Genomic DNA, 24,754 nt, shown 5'->3' with positions numbered 1-24,754 from the left:
CTCTCAAAAGCAGTATAGAGCCGTATATGCCTTCCCCTTCCAGAAAATCGAAAATATGTTGCGGCTTCAGTTGTCATACGCTCCTGTAACGTCTAAAAAAGCCACATATGACGGTCTGCTTTCTGCTGTTGATATCTCAATACAGTCATCGTCATCAGCCTGGTTACGCCCACTGCAGGGCAAAGGCCTCTCCCATACTTCTCCAACTACCCCGGACATGTACTAATTGTGGCCATGCTGTCCCTGCAAACCTGTTTATCTCATCCGCCCACCTAACTTTCTGCCGCCCCCTAATACGCTTCCCTTCCATTGGAATCCATTCGGTAACTCTTAATGACCATCGGTGATCTTGCCTCCTCTTTACGTGTCCTGCCCAAGCCCATTTCTTTTTCTTGACTTCAACTAAGATATCATCAACTCGCGTTAGTTCCCTCACGCAATCTGCTCTTTTCTTATCCCTTAATGTTACACCTATCATTCTTCTTTCCATAGCTCGTTGCGTCGTCCTCAATTTAAGTAGAACCCTTTTCGTAAGCCTCCAGGTTTCTGCCCCGTACGTGAGTACTGGTAAGACACAGCTGTTATAAACTTTTCTCTTGAGGGATAACGGCAATCTGCTGTTCATGATCTGAGAATGTCTGCCAAACGCACCCCAGCCCATTCTTATTCTTCTGATTATTTCAGTCTCATGATCCGGATCCGCAGTCACTACCTGTCCTAAGTAGATGTATTCCCTTACCACTTCCAGTGCCTCACTACCTATCGTAAACTGCTGTTTTCTTCCGAGACTGTTAAACTATACTTTAGTTTTCTGCAGATTAATTTTTAGACCCACCCTTCGGCTCCGCCGCCGTGGTCAGTTTCTTCGCAGCTGCTGGGGACTGAGGGCCGGGGTTTTATTGTTGTGTTCACATAGGAGGTTGTGGCCACGTACTGCACCAGGGTGGCCAATCCTGCTCTGGTGAGGGAGTGCGTTACCAGTTCTGGTGACACCGTGCTTGTTAATTTAAGTAAAACACGTTCGTGGGCTATGGTTGGTCTGAGTCCATGATAGCATGTGTAAGCGCGACTGAACGAGGACGTAGAAACAGACACGGAGACAGCGCTGTCTCTGTGTGTCTGTTCCTTTATACGTCCTCATTCAGTCGCGCTTACACATTATATCATTGTTAACTTAGTGCTAAAACTACTATTCTTAGTTCGTATAGTCATGTACTAATTTGCTATTGCAATCAGTGCTTCGCCTTGCGGGCCACACTGCAAGATTTTTCTGGTGCTTTCAGCATACCTTCCTTACTTTTTTGGTGCTAGTTTATTAATCAGCCTCAAAGGAATTGAAGCAGGGTGTGGGACCGGGCTAGCTGGTATTCTATGCTGAAGGGAATAGCGCAAGAGTGGACACGGGACACTAAAAAAGTGACAACGACAAGCGCAAACTTCCAACTGGTGTTTATTACAAAAAGAAATGTATAAATTCTCTCGCGCACTTGATCATAATAAGTTGCAACCGTACAAGACAACATGGTCATCACAAATAAACGAAAGCGCACCTTGGCTGGGCCTAGGCTTAAGGCGGCCTCCCGCATTACAGAACCCAGGAATGCAAATTCTTTAGCAGTCAATCGTAGGAATGGTTTTCTAACGCTGTTGCCTTCGGCGACAGCCGCTGCCTCAATGATTAGTCCAGTGTTTTCCTGCCCGTTGCTTGCTATTATAACGTTGGACAAACGGGAAGGCGCCTAAACGTGAGACTACAGGAACATAATAAAAAAGTTCAAAAAGTGAGAGAGAGCTTCCATGGGATCCATGGTTCAAAGTGCAAATCTAATCCATTCTTTGAATAAGCAGAAATATAATAAGTATAATATGGATAGAATTGAACATGCTCTCAGGAACGGAGGAAGCCTAAAAGCAGTGAAGAAGAAAGAAATAGGGCAGAATCAGATGAATGCGTTAAAAGACAAAGCCGGCAGTATCATTTCTAATATGGATGAGATAGTTCAAGTGGCTCAGGAGTTCTGTAGAGATTTATACAGTACCAGTGGCCTCCACGACGATAATAGAAGAGAATATAGTCTAGAGGAATTTGAAATCCCACAAGTAACGCCGGAAGAAGTAAAGAAAGCCTTGGGAGCTATGCAAAGGGGGAAGGCAGCTGGGGAGGATCAGGTAACAGCAGATTTATTGAGGGATGGTGGTCAGATTCTTCTAGAAAAACTGGCCACCCTGTATACGCAGTGCCTCATGACTTCGAGCATACCGGAATCTTGGAAGAACGCTAACATAATCCGAATCCATAAGAAAGTGGATGCCAAAGACTTGAAAAATTATAGACCAATCAGCTTACTGTCCGTTACATACAAAGTATTTACTAAGGTAATCGCAAGTAGAATCAGGAACACCTTACACTTCTGTCAACCAAAGGACCAGGCAACATTCCGCAAAGGCTACTCAACAATAGACCATATTCACACTATCAATCAGATGATAGAGAAGTGTGCGGAATATAACCAACCCTTATATATAGCTTTCATTGATTTCGAGAAAGCGTTTGGTTCAGTCGAAACCTCAGCAGTCATGGAGGCATTACGGAGTCAGGGTGTAGACTGCATTTGATCAGCATTGTAACCTGCATTCAGTATGTAAAAATGCTGAATGATATCTATAGTGCCTCCACAGCCACCGTAGTCCTCCATAATGAAAGCAACAAAATATCAATAAGGAAAGGAGTCAGGCAGGGAGATATATGTCTCCAATGCTATTCACAGTGTGTTTACAGGATGTATTGAGAAACTTGGATTGGGAAAAATTGGGGATTAGAGTTAATGGAGAATACCTTAGTAGCTTGCGATTCGCTGATGATATTGCCTTGCTTAGTAACTCAGGGGACCAACTGCAATGCATGCTCACTGACCTGGAGAGGCAGAGCAGAAGGGTGGGTCTAAAATTAAGAAAACTAAAGTAATGTTTAACAGTCTCGGAAGATAACAGCAGTGTACTATAGGTAGGGAGGCACTGGAAGTGGTAAGGGAATACATCTACCTAGGACATGTAGTGATCGCAGATCTGGATCATGAGACTGAAATAATCAGAAGAATAAGAATGAGCTAGGGTGCCTTTGGCAGGCATTCTCAGATCATGAACAGCAGGTTGCCGTTATCCCTCAAGAGAAAAGTGTATAACAGCTGCGTCTTGCCAGTACTCACGTACGGGGCAGAAACCTGGAACCTTACGAAAAGGGTTCGACTTAAATTGATGACGAAGCAAAAAGCTATGGAAAGAAGAATGAGGGGTGTAACGTGAAGGGATAAGAAAAGAGCAGATTGGGTGAGGAAACAGACGCGAGTTAATGACATCTTAGTTGAAATCAAGAAAACGAAATGGGCATGGGCAGGACATGTAATGAGGAGCGAAGATAACCGATGGTCAATAAGAGTTACGTACTGGATTGTAAGGGAAGGGAAGCGTTGCAGGGGGCGGCAGAGAGTTAGGTGGGCGGATGAGATTAAGGAGTTTGCAGGGACAACATGGCCACAATTAGTACGTGACCGGGGTAGTTGGAGAAGTATGGGAGAGGTCTTTGCCCTGCAGTGGGCGTAATCAGGCTGATGATGATGATGATGCCACTTAGAAGGTCACATGTAACCACACCTTGCTTGGCCCCTTTTCGAAGTTATTGCTCTACTCTTGTTACTATACTTGTCATATGTTCAGCGTTGAAATTAGGCCGGCGGTTCTTCACTCCTTGCTCTCTTTTCCTACTACATATCCCATTTTAAAAATGACGCCTTTGTGGTCTCTCCCTATGCTGCTATATCCTTCCCAGTTAATTACCATATCTCTCAACTTATCACAAATTTCTTCTGCAATCAGACAGTAACGAATGGTCGATTGCGCGTTCCATTTCCCACGTGGTCTGCCATCATACTTAATCCCTGTATTCTTGATAACGAGGTTATGTTGCTCGCAAACATCTGGCGTTGACTTCCCACTGTGGTCGGTATAGCCATCTAGATACTGCCTGGGGGAATTCAGGTCACCTAATAGAATAATTTCGGTGTCATTCCCGAAACTCCTAATATCAGCACTTGGGCATTCCACTAACTCTTGATTCTTCTCTCTGCAATTATTTCCTGTCCATAAATACTTTAGGCCCAGCGAAGTTTTCTTTCCACTCGTTCACGATAAACAAGGATGGTCTTGACATGTTGAATTTACTCTTTGCCAAGTGGTTCCTTGATGGATGAGCGTTCCGACTCCATTTCCCTTTCTTTCCGATTTAGTTCTATCGCACCCTTGCCATATATAATTCTTAACCACTGGCAACTCTTACGGGTCTCTAAGGTACATTAGTGTAACCGCATTAACTCCTATTGGTTCTCTATTTGCTTCTCAATATCTACCACTTTTCCTGTATTGTGCCGCCCTGCGTGCTTATGTATCCTATTGCACGGCGAACTCATTTTCTTGTTTCCTCATTCTTTTATTGTTGACTGTATGGTATGTTGAGCTTCTCTTAGGGAACCTTCTTCAGTGCTACCTACCCTGGCCCCCCAATAACACCAACTGCGGGACCAGCAAGTCATCAGCCCACTTGTTGTCCAAGTCTGGGATTGAAGTGGATCCCGTCTCACCGAAAATAATCACACCTTCTCCCTTCCCTGTTTACTTCTAGAACCTCCAAACCTTTCTCTCGACTCATTATCTATATAGCGTAGTTTGCAGCCACAACAGCTCCTTGTATGTTAATGTCAGGAAAAGGCACCTCTGGCCCAGTGCGCACCACATTCTGTACCTGAGGGGACGTCTCGCTTAAGTCGTCTACCTCCTTCGCCTGGCTCTGTTTCAATTTTGCTCCTTTTCTGTTTAGCAAGTCATTTAGCCCACCTGCAAGGTTGCGTACGTGGCCATTTTTCGCGAACTTTTTCTTTGCTTGCTCCATGTAGGCAACCATAGTCAGCCCTGGAAACGTGCCACTCCCACTCCTTCTGTCTGCTTTCAGCCTCTAAACAATTGCCTCTGACCACCTAGCCAAGTTTGAATCGGCGCCGATGATCACCCTTCACTCTCTCCTACTCCAGTTGCCTCTCTCTGCTTCCCTTTGTCGTCATTTTCCGCGTGATTCGGACTGGACAAGGGGCATTGACCCCTGCGTTCACGCTTTTTATTTGCGGCCCCTTCAAGGTAAGTGCAGCTCTTTCCAGCAGCCCCCACCCCATGTTGCACGCATTCCACGATCTTTGTTTACACTCCCTGTCCTGTCATGTCGGGAAACTGCTCTCCCTCGTAACGACCATTGTCGTTAATGATGGCGGCCCTGCTCAGCTTTATCGGCTACTTGAAGTATTTTTCCCCCGCCTTCAGTGCACCACTCTCCATATTTAGCTCATGTTTGAGCTCCTGGACCAACTTCACCAGCTTACCTAGAAAGCGGAAATCCTCCATTTTCTCGCATCACAGTGTTTGCCGATTGACTCTTCTTCCTCTCCATTATCAACCTTCCCCTCGTCTACCTTGAGGGTCCCTCCGCACCGCCCCTTTACCCTGTTGCATGGACGTGAGCGCCATCTGGTGGTGCTTCAATGTGGCTTTCTCCCGTTTGCTGCTCATGCTTCCTCTGCGCCCTCCTCCTCCGCTTTCCTCCTTGCGCTCTATTTGCTCTCACTGCATTTCATTCGCCGCCATATTCTGCGTTCGCTCTTTCATCGTTCGCTGTGCTCGTTCGCTCGATTACGCCGAGGAACGACACCGACGCGAAACGCATAAAAGGGCACCGAAGTGCTGCACTCTAAAATAGTATCAAGGCATACCTAATCTTGCCTGCGCAGATACCGCTCGAATAATGCATGAACATTTTGTAACGACATTGCTTACTTAATTTCTGAAACTCACAGGATGAAAAATCCAATCGATGCAGCAAAAGTATTTACAAAATGAGCGATAGATAATTATTTCAAGCTTATTTAATATGAGTAATAGAGACCAGGATTTCTAAGATTTAGTTATTTAATTATTAATTATTGTCAATCACATATTCTATAACCTGAGCAATTAAGCATATGTATGTGCTAAAATAAATTCAGAATTCAGGAGGTGTTAGAGTGCAGGCTGCTCATTGTATTGCGGTGACAACCGCTGTGTATAAGTCAAACTGCAATAACTCATGGAAGAGGAAGCCTTTATTTTAAACGAATACGTCATTAAAACTACTTAAATTACAAGATAACACGCAAAGAGCGCAAACTTCGAAGCGTACCGAGGTCCTGCGCAAGCAGTACAACTGGTAACAGCAGGATTATGAGCAAGGGTTGTTGGTGGCGGCGTTGCTGTCGCGTGGGCTTGTGAACGCCTCTCAAAGTGCCGCCGTTTCCACGCATGTCTACTTAAGGCAATGGATGGCTCTTGGCGCTGAATAACACGCTACCCCCTTCTAGCACACCGCATCAAGGGCCCGTGAACGACTTGCTTTTTGCTGTACTACGATGATCTGGCACTTCCGCGGAATCTTAAAACTTGTATGCCATAAGCCTTATTTCTTGATATGTGAGCAGCTTTTATGCTTTCACACTTTCGTGGGGAACAGCCTGCAATAGCTACTTGCCACACCGCAGCAACCATGCAAGGATGTCAACATTTCATCTTTTTGTTATGTTCTCTCTGAAACATCAGCAAACACAACAATCAGCGCCATGTTTTACACGGAATGTGCCTGGAAAATAGACAGAGTAGGCGCATGCGCACGGCATCTTCCAGCACGAGCGTCCCTCTTCGAGGCTATTCCGTTCACCTAGACGTAGCCCCCACTGCTTATCCGCTTTAAACGCAGTCACATGCAAAGCCACACGCGCTTTTCATCAAGTTCCGTGAAACTACCATCTGCTTCGCTTGGCCGTTGCGTTCAGTGAACTGCTTCTGCTTGTCGCATTGGATTTCGAAACCTGTATGTGTAGCATACAATGTAGTATTTGTCATACACTCCAAGATATGTTATAACCGCAGCATTTAGGACAGAGCGCAGTTGACCCTGCTGCGTCCGCGAGCGGCCGCAACGATAGATTATGTGATAACAAACACCTGGAATGTACATTTTTAGCTCTTGAACCAGTGACGCACATCCTTCATAGTGAAGTAATTGTGCACAATTTCGCCCTCCCTCATTGACGCACACACCCACACACTCATACACTCGAGAACAAATCTCCTGCCTCCCCCCCCCCCGCCGCTTTCACACAGCGCTGTGCATGAAGGGGGGTTATTGAGATAATGCGTTTGTGGGTGTGTGCGTTAATGATGGAGGGTGAATTTGCGCCGCCCAATCGCTCCACTATGACGATTTATCAATTATCCCGACCGCAAATTCGGCTGAACGCGTATCCTTATCGCGGACATAAGCGTTTTGTTCTTACACTTCTGCTTTCTAAAAAAATATAAACAATCTGCGCCCATTTCACCTTGAGCTACCAGTCCCTAAAAAGAAAATACATGATCTTCATATGAAAATTCTACGTGTCGCTAGCCTTTCTTTACCCGGAGAGAAGGCGGGCGACATCGGTATACCGATGTGCAAGAATGTAGCCGTACGGTGGAAAGCTGGACGAGTTTGAATTGATGCATTCTTTGTAACAAATAATGTTGTTAGACAGTGCTCGTCTAGTTCTCTTTCTTTTTGCGCTTCCGTGGTTTTCAGCGCTGATACGAAAAAAGAATCTAAGAGTGCATGGGGAACAGAGGCGAAGGCAATTGATCAGGGAAGCCAGTTTCTGCAGTAGGTTTTGTTTTCTAATGGCAATCGTACAGAGTAGAAGCATTAGGTCACGGTACAATTTCTGAATACATGTTATTGTATGGTTAAAATATATGGTTTTTTATATAGCGTACGCGATGTGTGTGTGTGTGTGTGTGTGTGTGTTTTTACGGTTAACCATTTCAGACAAGAATGTCTGCGGCAAACAACGGCATTGTCATTCTTGAAATGGCTAGCTACATGATGTGGAGAGAACTTACACGAAAAATCACAATATATCATCGACTAGTTATCAAAATTTATCACTCAACGTTTTAGCTAATTAACTGAAGGCGCGAATTTTAGGTTACGAATTGAAACCAGTAATATTTCGCAGTAAATTCACCAGCAACGAATTTGTAATTAAGCGCCAGTCTTGAGATCAGCGCCGTAGAAGCTGATGCTGCAATGTAGTCATGTTCTACTTGCTTAATAAGAAATGCTCTTTCGTACATTGCAGAAGAGAAATAACTGGATCAACAATACTTTTAGTTCAACAATTTGTAAATGCATATCTACATGTCTCTATCCTGAGAATTTAATATACGCGGATGTACGGTCCTTATGAGCTAAAAGGCCAAAATTTTACATTTGCAACATGTCTCCTGAAGCACGGTTTAAGAGGAAGCTTTAGCTCGGGCCCAACTCCGACGCGGCCTATTCAAATACATGTAAAACGCAAAAACGTTTTTCTGAGATAACCCCTGGACCGATTTTAATGAAATTCGTTGCACTTGAGTGAGAAAGCTAAATTCTAGTGACCGTTGGAAGCGGAATTTCGATTTAGGTCCTTAATTTTGTTAAAATAATTTTCAAGAATTCGGAAGTTCGAAAAAAATAGAAGAGCGAAGTTCACAAATTCATACCTCTGCATCAAAAAGAGATATCACAGTTCTGTAAACGGCATCCGTTAGACCACTGAAAGCGGACAAATTCGACATGTCATTTTATATCTTACGTGAATTTGTTACGTTGCTTAAAAAGGTTCTGCAAAAGTTGTATTTCCATACTACTAAATTTTTTGAGATTCGGGTATAGCATATCAATTTTGTCCGCTTTAGATTTACTGTTATATGCAATTCACAGAATTGTATTATCGTTTTTCGTTTCTGCGTTACCGAGTTGTAAACTTGATAGTTCCTTTTTTTGAAAATTCGCGATTTTGGCACATTTTTAATAAAGAAATAAAGACTTAAATCGAAAATTCGAAACCAACAGTCACTAGATCTTAAGTTTTTCTTTTATATGCAACAAACCTCGTCAAATTTGGTGCAGTGGTTGCCGAGAATAACGAATTCTCCTTTTACATGTATATAGATAGGCGCACCCGAGCTAAAGCTTCCTCTTAAGGGTTGATCAACAAATTTTGAGAATTATTTTCATATTAATTTTGATTTCTTCGGCATATCAGCCCTTTCTTTAGAATTGTGCTTTTGTTCTACAGCATATTATCAAAAGTGACAATAAAACAGTGTCCTATAAATTCATGTACGTAAGTTTTCGACAATTTTTATTATGTTGAATGCCCTTCAGCAAGCACTTGTTTCATATTTATAACCTATTACTTTTCAAGGATAATGAAGTTTTTATGAGTGGAAGATGCATAGTAAGTAAAATGCTCCTAGTCTGGAATACCAACACATGCTATAAAATTCCACTAAATAAGGAGTAATTAAAAACATTTTCATTATTAACTAAGCAGTAATTTATTGTCCATGTTCGCCCATCGGATTATTATACTGCACACCTAAAATTATTCCATCTATTATACGCACCCAACGAAGAAAATAGTTATCCTAGTTAGAAAGAAAGCCACAGGTGTAGTATGCCTGCATCAAAATTAGGCGTTTTCATGCATTGAATTGCCGATTGAAGATATTACTGCGGGGCCAAGCAAGCAAGATATTTATTTATTATTTATTTATTTACACATATTGCAGCAAAATTTGGCTATCGCAAGAGTGGGTTTGTGCTTTGCATGTAACAAAATATTCTTCACCACAAATAAACTTCAACGCCTTAGGAAACATGATAAATTCAAAATAAAAGATACAATCAGTGTAATAAGCACTGCATGAATTATGATAATTGCTACAAAATTTCCTCTAAAGGCAGTGACCTATTTTCACCTAGTAGTAAGTTCTATGCATAGGTTTCAATTGTACGAGGAAAGAAGCTATACTTAAATATGTTAGTACGCGGTTGAAATGGTGCAAGGTTTAGTTTGTGGCTATTCCTGGTAGGTTTCAATTTATCAGGAGACAGATAGTTGTTCCTTAATGAGCAGCGTGGGGTGCTAACGAGATTATGCGTGACTTAAGGCATTCACGATCACGCCGTTCGGATCGCGCCTCGGAAGTTGTAGAACTAGTGCAAAAAGCTGAGATGAGGGTGAGAAGTCCCAGTCATAACTGCGGTATATGAAACAGATTGCTTTCTTTAATTTATTCAAGAGTGTTAATGTCAGATACTTTATAAGGGTCCCAGATGGCGCAGCCATATTCTAGAATGAGTCGGATGAGCGATTTATATGATATCAATTTTGTTTCAAGCCGAGCTTTTCGCACGGTGCGACTTAGATAGCCATTTTATGTGTGTATTCAATATGCCTAGACCATGACATGTTAGGTGTGAAGATGAGGCCAAGGTACTTGTATTCAGGCACCAGTTCAAGGGAAGAGCCCCTAAACGAATAGTTAAACAAAGAAACAGAAATGTGTTCACTAAAAGATAATGTGACTGTTTTTACAAAGTTTATGTACATTTGCCATTTATCGCACCGCCTCCAAACCTGCGTAATGGAATCGTTAAGTGAAAGGTGCTCAACATCCGTGTTAATCACGTTATACAGCACGCAGTCATCGGCAAAAAGGCGTATTTCTGCAGACATATGAATGGGCAAATCATTGATATACAATAAGAACAAAAGTGGCCCCAGCACTGAATCCTGGGGCGCTGCGTACGTCACATTTACTACAGTCGAGTTTGAGGAATGAAACGAAGCCTACGGGGAACGGTTATGTAAAAAGTTAGTGATCCAGTCAACTAAGGAGGAATCATAACTATTACGCGAAGCTTATGGAGAAGTTTTGAGTGTGTAGCAGCGTCGTATTGTCTTGGAAAAATCTATGAAGATGGCATGTAATTGATTTCCAGTGTCGAGAGCGAGTAAAATGTCATGTTAGAAATCTACCAGCTGAGTTATTGTACTAAACCCGCGACGAAAACCATGCTAGCCTCACTCAAAATATTGGTATTTTCAAGAAACTCCATAATATGCATAATTATTATGTGTTCAAGAAGTTTACATGACTGAAACATTAATGAAATCAGACGATAGTTTAATAGTGACTGTTTGTTGCCTGATTTATACAAGGCAATAATTTTTGCCAATTTCCAGACTAAAAGGACTGTCAAACCAGATAAAGACGTTTGAAAAATTACAGCCAAATATTGATTACTTTAAGCACAATATCAAACAAGAAAAGCGTTGTTAATGCCATGAGGGCCACAGCATTTTCTAAGCGCAAAATTAGGTTCAGAACACCTTAGAGAGACACGATAATATCGCCAATTGAATAATGTGAGGCATGTATGAAGGTAGGTAAGTCGAATTTATCAGTTGTGAATACCGACTGAACATATTCGTTGAATGCTGTAGCCATAAGTAATGGGTCATTGGAAGGGACATTATAACAAATGTATTTGTGGTGGCTGAGCTGAGTAAGGTCGAAGCCCAAATTTTATATGGTGATTTCTTATTTGACCTTGTAATGTAACTCTGAAGTAGAAGCTCTTTGATGAATTAATTTTGAGGCGAAGTTCTGCCTTGGCTACGTTAAATTCGGCTATATTAAAGAGATCACCCTTTTGTTTTAAGCGCCTTAACCTACTTACGCCACGCTACAGGTGAAGTATCTGACGTAAAATCCCGGGAATATTAGGATTTTTCATTTTTGTTTTAATAGGGACGAAGCGTTGGATGCAGCTTGCCACAATATTTAAAAAAAAAAAGCCACCAAGAAGTTGTCATCAATGGATTCGCTGAGACATTCGAGGTCATCAAAAGAGTCGCATAAAAGATCAATAGATGCATCGTCGGCGTATGAAAAATCAGGGGAAGTGGAATAAACAAAACGATTGTTACCAACCTGAACGGAAAAAGATAAGAGAAGGGCTTTGTGGTCTGAAATATCATCTTTAACTTCATATTCGAAACAGTTATCTAAAAGGCAGGGACTAACAAAACTAAGTCTAAAACTTCAGCGCTTCTTGTGTTTGATTCAATAATTAGCTTTAAAGCAAAATATAATGAAAAATCTATCAGCGGTTTGCTTAATAATAATAATATTTGGGGTTTTACGTGCCAAAACCACTTTCTGATTATGAGGCACGCCGTAGTGGAGGACTCCGGAAATTTTGACCACCTGGGGTTCTTTAACGTGCACCTAAATCTAAGCACACGGGTGTTTTCGCATTTCGCCCCCATCGAAATGTGGCCGCCGTGGCCGGGATTCGATCCCGCGACCTCGTGCTCAGCAGCCCAACACCATAGCCACTGAGCAACCACGGCGGGTGTGGTTCGCTTATTTCCACATCATAGCCGGTGAGTAATAAAGATGGCCATAAAATACCGGGGGCGTTAAAATCACCAACACAGGTCAGTCTTGAAGAAGACAAGATAAGCTTGTGCATGAATGTCATCAAGGTGAGCAGCTGAGTTATGTTCGATGACGGCGGGCAGTAGATGACACCATGTGCTATAGAAATGCTTCCGAAAAAGACAGCAAACTGATTTGGTATCAGTTGGGCAGGGGACTATTGAAAATTTAGAGTCAGATCGCACGAATAATGCAACGCCACCTCCTTTTCCATGACGCCGATCAGCTCTAACAGCTGTAAAACCTGGAGGCCTTCTTTCCCAGTCGTAAATATCATCACGCACTCATGATTCTGTTACACCAGCAATATCTTGTGGATGGGCGGATATCAGCAAAAGAAAATTTGGAAACTTGTTACCTAACCTTCTAGCATTAACATTTAAGACGAGTGGGGGTTCTTGTGGTTGGTTACTGAGGCGTCAGGAGATGATAGTGGAGGCGTTGGAAAGAGCTTTTATTGGGCGAGAAAGAACTTTAGTGAAGGTGTTAATATCACTGTTCCTATCGTACCTAACTTCATCAATAACTGCGTGGTCAAAGCTTAAGTGAACGATGCAGCCATTATCCCGAAAGAGGTCTTATTTTCTTATCTTATTTTTTGATTAATCGTACGTGCATTGAAAAATCCTCACAAATACGGAAGTCACCCGCGTGGTTGCTCAGTGGCTATGGTGTTGGGCTGCTGAGCACGAGGTCGCGGGATCGAATCCCGGCCACAGCCCGCATACCGATGGGGGTGGAATGCGAAAAACACCCGTGTACTTGCGGTTAGGTGCACGTTGAAGAACCGCAGGTGGTCGAAATTTCCGGAGTCCTCCGCTATGGCCTGTTTCATAATCAAAAAATAGTTTTGGCACGTAAAACCCCATAATTTAAATACGGAAGTCAGAACCTTTGAGTTTGTGACAGTGGTTAAGGACGTTTATCTTTTCGCGATAGCCGAGCAGTTTACTAATAATGGGCCGTGGGCGATCGGCATGCCTTCGACCAATCCTGTGGCACCTTTCAATACTCTGGCAATCTATTTCAAGTTTTTCTTTGAATCACGCCGAAATTTTTTGACAGCAGAGGTTCATGGGTTTTATCAGGTGTCGCAGCGAAGCCATGCAGCAGCAAGTTGTTGCGGCGAGATCGATTTTACTAAATCATCATTACACAAGGCAAGTTGGTTGATTTCCATTCGTAGCTGGTGAACCTCGCTCTTCATGTTACCATTGCTCGCGGTAGAAGACAATATATGTAGTGCCGCTATGGGTGATATTTTCCATAAGAGCTCATTTCAGGCTTCATTTCTCATCTTTGCCTAACGTAATTTAATCACAGGATATTTTATTTAAGCCCACTTGGTTCTGGGCCGTATCGCTGCCGTAGTTTTGACATTTCAACCGATGCCGCTATCTTGCGGACTTGTAGGGGGGAGCCGTGCGACGACTTCTACGAATACGTGTGCGGCTCCTGGAACGGGTCTCGGGACGCAGTCACCGACGCAGTGCACAAGGCTTCACGGGCAGTGCTCGGCGAGCTCGTGCTCGCCCATCAGGGCAGAGAGGCTACTGCAGCCCACGGCGCCAGCCGGCATACCTCGGCGGCCGCCATTACCCATGACGCGCCTCAGTCAGCGTCGGCACTTAAGCTGCGCGCCTTCTACAGCTCCTGCCTCGCGGAGAACAGGCCTTCAAGCGTGGCCACCCGGGTGAACTTTACAACGGGCTATTTCAACGCTTCGTGGAACGTCCTGTTCACGGTCGCGGAGAACCAACAGTCCATGCTGGAGTTTATGGTTATGATGGCACTCCGGTGAGTGGACAAGCTTCCATCCCGTAAAACGAGCGAAACCATGTAAAGCTGAAATAAGAATGCCAAATATAACAAAAGTGATACAGTTGGAACTGAGTCAGTTGATTCTCGACAAATTTCTATCATAATCCCTCTGGAAAACAATCTATTTGAGTAAGCTGTGGTGTTTAGTAATATTTATGTGGTGACACATATGTTATGAGGAACAACCTCATAATCAACTTTAGCCTATCTTTTTTTACTGCAGGACGAAGCCCCTCCTTGCGATCATCAATTACCCCTATCTTGCCGAAGCAGATTCCAAGTTAAGCCTGAAAATTACGCAATTCTATGAAACCACTTAACTTCTGGTATCTTATATTTAGCTTCCCATCCAATGGCATCCATTTCGAATTGATAATAGAAGGCAAGTTATCTGCCCTAGGCATAACATGTCCTGTAAAGCTTAATTTTTTGTTCTTAATGTCAACTGGAATATCAGCTTACGGCAGGTCATCCACTTCAAATCGTCGCCAAATGACCTTGCTGCTGAATCCTCGCTCTCTAACCAACACCGCTGTCTCCCTGTCTTTCAAGATTACGCGTAACATCTTGCTTTCTGTTGCATATTGCGCGGTCTTTAACTTTAACTCTTCGTTAACCTCCAAGGTCCTGCTGCACATGTTTGTAGCCACAGAATACAATCATTATACTTTTTTTCCTACATGGAAATAAGCTGCCACTCATGATTCGGCAATGCCTGCCGTATGTGCCCCGACACATTCTTATTCTTCCTAATATTTGAACTACATGACCAGGTTTCCTTGTTGGTAAGTGGCCTGGGCAAACGCATTCTTCAGAGATATGCTTACTATCGTTCATGCGTTATTGTTTTCTTGTGAAGCTCAAGAATATTAGAGTCATATCTCAGCAGGATTACGGGCCAGCGAGCGAGCGGAAGCGGCAGCGGAGCGCCACACGAAACGAAGAGCTTTCGCTCGGCGATCCCTCGCCCGGTGGAGCGGAAAGAGCGGAGCGCTTTGCTGCGCCACCTGTCGAACAAAGTTGGAGTTACTGTCAAAAGATCAGTACGGTCGGTTCAGGTTCTCAATCGCGGTCATCCACTTCAAATTGTCGCGAAATGACCTTATTGCTGATACCTCTCGCTGGATCGAGGTCCTCTTCAGTGGAGAAACACCTGCGAGAAATTTTTAGCCTTCAGGCCAACCAGGCTCTAGTTTAAAGACGCTGACGACGACATATCGCTGTTCATGTGGATGGTCGCCACGTTTGTTTAGCAAAAATGCTGGTACGCTCCGTTGGCAAGAGGATACCATCGTGCGAGCAGCCCACTCCGTAAACACGCTGGCCACCCCAGCATGCTGCAGATGCGCAATGGCGTGTCCGCTCAACCGGTGGGGCCTGCAGGCCCGTAAACGCGCTGAGGGGCCGCCAATACCCGTCTTGCTCGCCGGCTCCTACTCCCATAACATATTGGCGCACGTTGATCGGCGCTTCGCCGACTCCAACAATCAAAACAATGTAAAATATTATTCACTTTCACGAGTGGCACTTTGGAGCGAGAAAGAAAACACCATTCCATGTAGGCAAAAACCTATACACACAATATACAATGTATTATAGAAAAAAGATTAATCGACCAGAACACTACCCGTCTAGGTATAGAACAGAAAAATCCCCAGCTTAACTGCAGAATGAACTCATAAATAATTGGCTCCCACATCCTCGCTTCCCTTGCTCCTGAAGTAGTAGGCTCCATGGAAGTATCCGACCGTTCAGTTGTTTCGCCTGTCTGATGTAGCCGAGCGCTTGGTGGTCGGTTTGGACGACCGGCTCTGAGGACAGCAAGCCAGATTAATACCTTGTCTCCAGGGCGAAAATGCCGCTCTTTTGCCCTGCGTTCGCAATTTACATGAATCCTGCCCTTGCCTTTTCCAATTCCTCTTGTGCATACGGCAAGTTTCTCCAGTCGGTTCTGAAGATCGAAGACACGCATATAGGTCGTCTTCGCTTCATCGCTAAGGTCGGCATTCGTCCACAGTTCCTTCAGGATCGCCAAAGGCCCTCCTCAAATGTCGGCCGTATAAGACTTCAAAAGGCGCAGAGCCCATACTGGCCTGGGGAGCTTCCCGGTAGGTGAAAAGGAGAGGCGCCAGCTGCCGTTCCCAATCTCTAGGTTTTCCTGCGAAGATGCGTTTCAACATCAACCTCAAAGTTTCGTTGAGCCTTTCCGCCACACCATTGACCATGGGGTGTTATGGGCTGGCGGGAAGAAGCCGGACGGAATGAAGCCGAGCCACTTTCCTCTTCAGGTCTAGCGTGAAATTTGTGCCCCGATCACTCAGCAACTCATTGGGAACGCAAAATTTGGAAAACACCTCGACAAAGGTTTCGGCCACGCGTACCGTCTCTATGATGGGTAGCACGACGGCGTCTCAATAGCTGGCTGCATAGTCCATAATGATCAGAATATACCTGTTCCCATGTTTTGTGGATGGTTGTACAGATAGGACTCGCTACGTTGATAGCCACCCATTTAAATAAGGTTTCAATTACGGACACCCTTCCAAGTGAAACGCGTGGCACTCTGCCCTTCGGAACCATGCAGTGGAAATTATTCCAAGTCCAGCTACGTGGCTGTCACGGTGCAGCATTGTATTAGTCGTCGAAGTACCCTTCAATGGGCGCCGAGACGTCGTGAGAGTAGGAACCGGCGAGCAAGACGGGTATTCCCGGCCACTCGGGCAAGCGGCCGGAAATATCGAAGGCTGGTTTAGAGATTTTTTTTTTTCTGTAACGTACGTGGCATTGGCGTATATGTATATTTTTGTGCGTGATAGTTAGGACATCCTGTAGGGATAGAAGTCGTTTTTTGAAAAACATAATACAAAATAAAGACAATGAAAATTCTACAGCGTGCTCGATTTAATAAAAAGCCTGACTAGCGAATGCAGGCCAGCTGTTTATTTGTCCCCGCTCTGTTTCAAAGATTTCACACACAGGAATCACACCCTATATAACTGCCTTCAAAACTATCAGTAAATAAAATGGATAAGGTAGCTGCACAAATGCTGCTTGCGCAGGCGCTTATGAGCTTAGGCGAACCAAAATACTGAAACAAGAGTCAGCAATTACATTAGTAGCGAAAATGTGGTAATCGCCTTTTGAAATTTGAGAATAACAGGATATGCTTAGATTGGAAACTTAATAGGCAATCATATTCACAGCCAACGTCATTGCTTTTTGCTTTCTGCATTTCTGACATGTTTGTGTTCAGAGGTAACCATCACCAAATTTAACCTTTAGTAATTTCAAACCCTAAGTGTTCCTTCAAAGCGGATATGGTTTGTGAATACAATGGCTACAAAATTGGAATATCTGCCGTAAGTTTATTCATCAAGAGCATAATTATGAAATCTGTTTTAAATAGACATATATGTATTTCCATTTCTCGTGCAGGAATGCTATGCTTTCGATAAAATATATCAAACATAGGATTGCGCTCTATGCTACAGGCTATTAGTTTAAAACTGCAAATTCTACAAAAGAAAGCGAGCTAATATTTATTTACACACGTGCCACATCTATACACTTAGAGGTCCTTACTGAGTGCTTCGCAACTGAGAATAATTTATGTCATTTCCAGGCTAAGGAACATGGGGTGTTGCGTACAAGTCTAGTCCGTCCTTGGAGTCAAAAATTGTTTTCCATTTGAATGGGCCCGCCTTATTACGCAGTCCAAAGAGAGACGCCAAGCGTGAGAATATTTGTGGTTCTGGCCGACGAGGTGGGTCAGGAAAATTTATTCCAGTTCCTTCTTAAGCTCTGGCTTTAAGCCGCTTTGCACGTGCCCCGGTATACGAGGTCGCGCGCCCTCATTAGCATCTCGATCTCCTTCGTTCCATCTATGGCAGCGCATACGCACCGTGCCACCTTGCGAAATGTGGCTGAATTGGGTTCAAAGTTATTGATTAATATTTCGAAGCGTAGACTTTGAATGACTATTATATTCTAGACTCCAGCCTCTAGTACCGGCATTCTTTTTATGAAAGGCGTATGCATATACACTAACCTTTGTGTTATCGGCGGTTATCAAAACTTATGCCCATTGACGTTATGTAGATAAAACGACGAAATTTGACGTAGGTACAAAGGTTTACGAGTTTAGAAAGACATGGACACAATAGGAACGAGCGAGAGAGCACAGGCGCTCACCGTCAGCTGAAAGGTCGCATTGATGTAGGGAACAAAACAAATGTCCACATGATTGTGGAATTCAAAACAACATGCATTTGTTGAGCAAGTTAAGATAAAAATAACACGGCAGCAGTGACTACTCATTTATTGACACGTTTGCACCCTCTCGACAGATTCCGCTTCAGGCAGCACAAGTTATTTTCATAGAACATAATCGAGGGTCTCAACGGAATGCTACGCCGGTTATTGATAGAGCACCCCTCATCCATAGGATCCCTTGCTTCATCATTGCGGTTGAATAGATTAAAACACGAAGGCGGACTAGTTGGTATGGATACATGAAAGAATGTGTAAGTGCGACTGAACAAGGACGTAGAAAGAAGAGACACACAGAGACAGCGCTTTAATTGGTTGGAATCCATGACAGAATATGTAAGCGCGACTGAACGAAGACGAAGACAGAAACAGACAGAGACAGCGCTGTCTCTGTGTGTCTGTTTAGTCAGTTTAGTCGCACTTGCACATTCTATCACGGGTAAGGATTGTGAGTACACATCTATACTTGTGAGAGTGCAATGAATGGTTAGGCGGCATTCCACCAGTCAACGGCCGCTGCTGTTTTTTTAAGCTCTGATTGAGGCAACAACTTGTTTGTTCTGCATAAAACAACCACATTTAAAATATTTTCATGAACTACTCCGGCATAAGGCATTTAAGCATCTTGTTGCTATGTACCGCATAAGGATCAGCCGCCGAACTCACAATGCTTTTTGTTCGTAGGTGTTCTTTGCCATTGGCTGGCCCCCTTCGCTTACATTAGGTGCTGCATCAAGATCGGCCTAAACGTTTTTCTTGTGAACAATTCTAGCACATTCTTTTAGCATGAGCCCGGTTCTTCTATTTCTGCTCAGCTCTTTCTTCGACCGCTTGGCAGTGCATATTCTTTTTCCTAAATAATTGCCAGAATTAAACACAATGTTTACTTCCCACAGTGAGTGTGAGGTTTACCTTAGACAGCTTGCTTACCACCTGCGCTTACTATTACCTTGCCCTGATTCCAAGTAGTGGTGAATTTCTCAATGCGTTCAAGGAGATTAGCTAGTACGACAAGAAGCGAACTTGCTTCTGATAAAGTTATCAGCTGTATACTGAAATTGGTGTTCACCTTAGGCAAGACGGCATACTTATTCCGTATTTTAGAACCTTAGAATATCTCGGGAAATTCACCATAGGCCTCCGTGATGACGAACACCGTCATTTCCAGCGCACATGTCCAGGGTTAAATCTGATATTGTCTATTCTTTCCTATCGTTCGGGCCCTCGCGCTGCTATTCTATTTTGTGGCATAATGCGTCCAGCAGATGGGGACGAATACGCTATGCAATTTTGTCGTAAGTTCTCTCTGGCATTTGCCGGACGCCCATCGCTAATAATTTGCCCAGCATCAGAATCGGTGGAACATTTCTGTTAAGAATAAGTCCGGCATAAGAAATTTTTCTGAATGTGCGTCCTGAATTCTAGAAGAAACCAGTGAGAAATCATTGTTGCACATGGTAGTCAAAAACTGTTAAACGTTAACAAATGCTAACAGAAACTCGTCTATTCAAGGCATTGTATATTCTTTTTTTTTTCAGAAGTTGTCACTTAGTCATATGTGCACGCTTTGAGACAGCATTAATGAAAGCCCTCCGATGTATCCACTATGAACCTCGCGCACTGAACGAACCCACGATTCGCGTTCCACGAAAATGCTCTGTGAGATGTGAGCCGGAACAGTGTGGTGAGACAATGTACCGCAAATGGCCACTACAGAAAAGCCCTAAAGTATATATTCTTCCATTTATTTATTTATTTATTTATTTATTTATTTATTTATTTATTTATTTAGGTACCCTAAAGGCCCTGAAGGGCATTACATAAGGGTAGGGGTGCCATACAAAATCATGGTGTGAAATATAGACACACATGCACAAACAACAAGAAAAAGAAAGATATGAGCTTGATAAAAGGAAAACACCGTGGTATAAAGGAAGTTTATCGACACTTGCAGGATGCTATTCATATTTAAATCACGTGCAAGGAGAGAAATATCACACAATTTCGAATGCGCATAAAAAACAGGAACACTGAAATGAACCTCGGAATTCGTTAGCACTGTAGTATAATGTAAATGTTGAGTGACACATTTAGATGTGCACGAGTAAACAAAAACAATTATATAATTATAGCAGACGCATACACACAAAAATGGCCGTTATTCATGGAGATGTTCCCGAAGTTCTCTTTGAAAACTAGCTGCATCAGTGCAAGCGACAATGTTTTCTGGTAACGCGTTCTATTCATTTATGGATTGCACTAGATATGAACATTAGAACTTCAGTGTAAGAACAAATATGGGTTGCACTTTGTTTTCTTGATCCCACCTGGATGAAATTTGGTGTGCCGGTTTAATGCGATTGGTTGGAAATGTTGACTCGCCGTAATATAAAAATGAAAGAATGTTGAACGCGAATAATTGCGTCGGGTGCTCAGAGCGGAAATGTTGCTGCTGCTTTTTAAGAATGATACGCTCGCATAGGGGGAATACCAGGAAAGTATGAATCTTACCGCTCTATTTAGTACTGACTCAATGTCGCTCTGCAATGTAACAGCACCTGGTTGCCAATTATCGATGCATATTCTAACAAAGACAGGATGAGAGATCTGTAAGCGTGAAGCCTCATTTCTGAGTTGGCAGGATATAAACCATGTTTGATTAATCCTAATTTCTTAAATGCCTTCTTGGCTATGTATTCTAGGTCTGTATGCCAAGTTATATCTGCAGTTAAATAGACGCCCCGGTGCTTGAAACTCTGCACTCGCTCTATACCTGTATTGTTTACTGTGTAAACGCTTAGAGGATAGTAGTAAGCGTAGAAAATGTAATAAGCTTTGTTTTTTCTGTGGTTATCTCCATATGCCAGACCTCACACCGCTGGCCGAGAGGAACTAGGTGCGTTTGTAAGCTAGTGACATCCTCAGCAGTTATTATCTCCCTGTAAATGATGCAGTCGGTATCAAAAATATCATTAGAGAACCTAAGTGATCAGTTATATCATTTATATAGATTAGAAAAAAGCAATGGTCCCAAAACTGACCCATGTGGCACCCCTGAGATGACACGTGTGGTTCTAGATGTATGTTCCTTAAGAACAATTCCTTGATATTGATTAGTAAAGAATTCGTTAATCCAAAGAGTTGTGTTAAACTCTAATTCTATATATAGGTTATAGACCTTCTTGATCAATCCGTTATGCACAATACGGTCAAAATGTTTTCTATAATCAATGAATATCGCGTCTCTGTATGTTTGCTCATGTATGTAGTCGTGAAGGTCAGTAACTAGTTCGAACAATTGCATTTGACAAGATTTTTTGTGCCTGATGCCACGCTGGCCGCCTGAAAGTAATTTATTTGAGGTTAAATGTGTCATAATGAGTGAGAAAAGAATGTGCACGAAAAGGTTTATGTAAACATAGGTCAGTGTTATTGGTCGGGGAATATTAAGACTTGTGCCATTGCCGGATTTGAATATGGAAATGACACGTTCCATTTTCCAGTCATCGGGAATGCTCCCGCACTCTAAGGACTGTTGAAAGATGAGTGACAGTAAAATGAGTGAAACGGGCACTGTCATTTTCCCAAGTTTGGTGGTAATAGTATTGGGAACAACGATACATACGTCGTGCACTACACGCTGGGAAGTTGTTGGCGCCGTAACTAAGCGACAGGTGTTCTGGGAAGCCATGTAGTAAACGAAGTTCTTATAAACTCAAATCAATTGTATATTATGCTAATAAGCAAAGGATAAATACTTTAAAAAAATTTCGACAGTTAGCCTATATGGCTAGTTATCGGTCCTATATAAGAAGCATGTTTAAGTAAGCGAGATTAATGAGGAGAGCTTTAATGAGTAAGTTATACGTCCGTGTTCTTAAAGATAACAATGCTGTAACTTTACAAGCGCATAGAAGATAGAAATTACAATAAAGACAATAAATCAAAATCACTACAGATACATAATCATAACATATACGTGCGAGACAGAATAGAGATTTCTAACCTTAAACACAATGCCAAACATACAATGGAAACTACAAAATGCGCTTACATATTGAACACTAATAGCCATTCCAGTGGAAAACATATTATTAACGTGCTAGAAATAGGACACGAATGACGTAGATTTAGGATTCAGGTTACTAGATTATTTGCTTCATAACGGCGTCAAAATATATGCCCTATATGGGAGTTTTTATGAGAAAAATAATCACTCAGTAAAATATGCCTTTATGAGAATTAAATATGCCTGATAATAAAATCATCCACATAATGTCCTTGACACGCCAACTCAGCGCGGCTGCCACGGGGACGAGTTGGAATTCACCTGGACAAGTTTATACGGCGGAAAATGTTGACACTTTAAAATCGGTATAAACCGAATATAATTGTACCACGCCCCTCATTATCACACATTAACAATTTCTTTCATTGAATATGGGGACCTACAGTTTCCGACATTTCAGATGTAGAGAGAAAGCTAGGCTTCGCCTTTAGTTTCAGAGAATTGTTGGTCGGGTTGGTGTCAGCGCAGCCAGTGAGGTTGGGACTTGGCAAGTGCGATCTTGCTCGCGGAGCTATCTTAGTTCGCCGCTTACGACTAGCTATTTTGTTATTATTGTCAGCCTAAAATTACGTTCACTGCAGGACGAAGGCCTCTTCCACCGGCCTTCAAGTACACTTGTCTTACGCTAAGGGAATCCATGTTATGCCTTCAAATTTTCATACTTCGCCACGCTACCCATTACCCTGCCGTCTTCGAGTGTCGTTCACCTCCTTTGGTATTTAGGCTGTAAATTTAATAGGCGACCGGTTATCTGCCCTGCGCATTGCATGGCCTGCTCAGACCATTTTTTGTCTTTTAATATGAACGAGAATATCGGGTCCACCTGGTTCCTTTCCAATCCACATCGCTGTTTCCTTGTATCTTAACGTTACGCCTGAAAGCTTTAGTTCAGTCGCTTGTTGCGCGGTCCTCAACTTCTACACCTCCTTTCTTAACATCGAAGTTTCTGGCGTATATGTTAACACCGGTAAAGTACAATGGCTGCGACCTTTTCAGTTGAAGGATAGCAAAATGTTTCTGGTCATGATTTGGCAATGTCTGCTTCATGCACTCTCGGCCATTTTTATTCTTCGATAAGCTTACATCCGGATCCCCTGTGAGCAATTGATCTAGATGATTGCACTTTCCCACATTTACCGAAGATCAACTGCCAATATCAAATTCTTGTTCCCTTGCCAGGCTAGTGAGCATTACCTCCGTCTTCCGCATATTGATTCACAACTTTGCTCTGTCACTCAACGATCCTCAGTCATGCCTTGAAATTCACCTGCAGTCATGCTGAACAAGAAACGTTGTCTGCACACCGTAGGTTGCCTTGATATTCGATGTTTATTCCTGCTCCTCATCTTTCCAAGTATAATAGCTTAAATACTCCTAATCATGCAGTGAATAGCATCGGAGGTATTGGGTCTCCTTGTCTGACCCTTTCCTTTATGAGTATTCTTGACTGTGCATAATTATTAGCATTTATAGATATTTACTATTATATTCAGACATGTTTTCTGTAATCCCTCATTAAGCAGGGCCCTCCAAGCTTCTTATCTCTATTGAATAAATACCTCTTCATAACCGCTGAAAGCCATACACAGAGGTTGGTCGCAGTCTGCCTATTTTTCAATTTTCTTACTCATAACTAGGATATGCTCTATTGTAAGATATTCCTTCCTGAAGCCACCCTGTTACCTTAGTTGATTGAAGGCAAGTACTGCCCTTATATATGTATATAGAAAGTGCCGTGGTGAATATTTTATGCAATACTGAAAGCAAGCTAAGAGGGCTGTAATTTTTCAGCTCTTCAATGCTGCCTTTTCTGTATGATATAACGATAGTATTGTTCGAGCTCGCTGGTACACTAGAAGCCCTGAAGTATTGCACACAAAATGTGGCAAGATTTTCAATTATGACATCCCCTCTCTCTCACCACCAACTCCACCGAAATCTCTGTCAGTACTAGAGTCGATGTCGTCGTTGCCAATTGCCTGGGTCACAGACTGTTTTTTCCCACTTTCGGCTTGCAGTCGCCCATGACCACATTATGTTGAGTTTGCCCCTTTCTAATTGCTATATTCTACTTCTTCATAAAACTGTTCTATTTAGACATCATCGTGACTGGATGTTGGAGAGTATCCTTGTCCAACATATTTATTTGTA

The 24,754-nt window shown here is 42.9% G+C and overlaps 1 protein-coding gene across 2 annotated transcripts in view; it reads left to right on the top strand.

Annotated features, from left to right (window-relative positions):
* LOC139059611 (uncharacterized) overlaps window positions 1–24,754 on the top strand; it is a 221,677-nt gene that overhangs the window by 104,221 nt on the left and 92,702 nt on the right. For both annotated transcript variants that reach the window (XM_070538028.1, XM_070538027.1), the window contains exon 2: window positions 13,858–14,241. In XM_070538028.1, coding sequence (XP_070394129.1) covers window positions 13,858–14,241 — 384 coding nt within the window. The remainder of the gene's footprint in view (window positions 1–13,857; window positions 14,242–24,754) is intronic.

This window comes from Dermacentor albipictus, chromosome 4 (assembly GCF_038994185.2).
Source record: "Dermacentor albipictus isolate Rhodes 1998 colony chromosome 4, USDA_Dalb.pri_finalv2, whole genome shotgun sequence".
NCBI classification, from domain to species: domain Eukaryota; kingdom Metazoa; phylum Arthropoda; class Arachnida; order Ixodida; family Ixodidae; genus Dermacentor; species Dermacentor albipictus.
The sequence above is the reverse complement of the archived record's forward strand: the minus strand, read 5'-3'. Positions and strand labels throughout refer to the sequence as shown.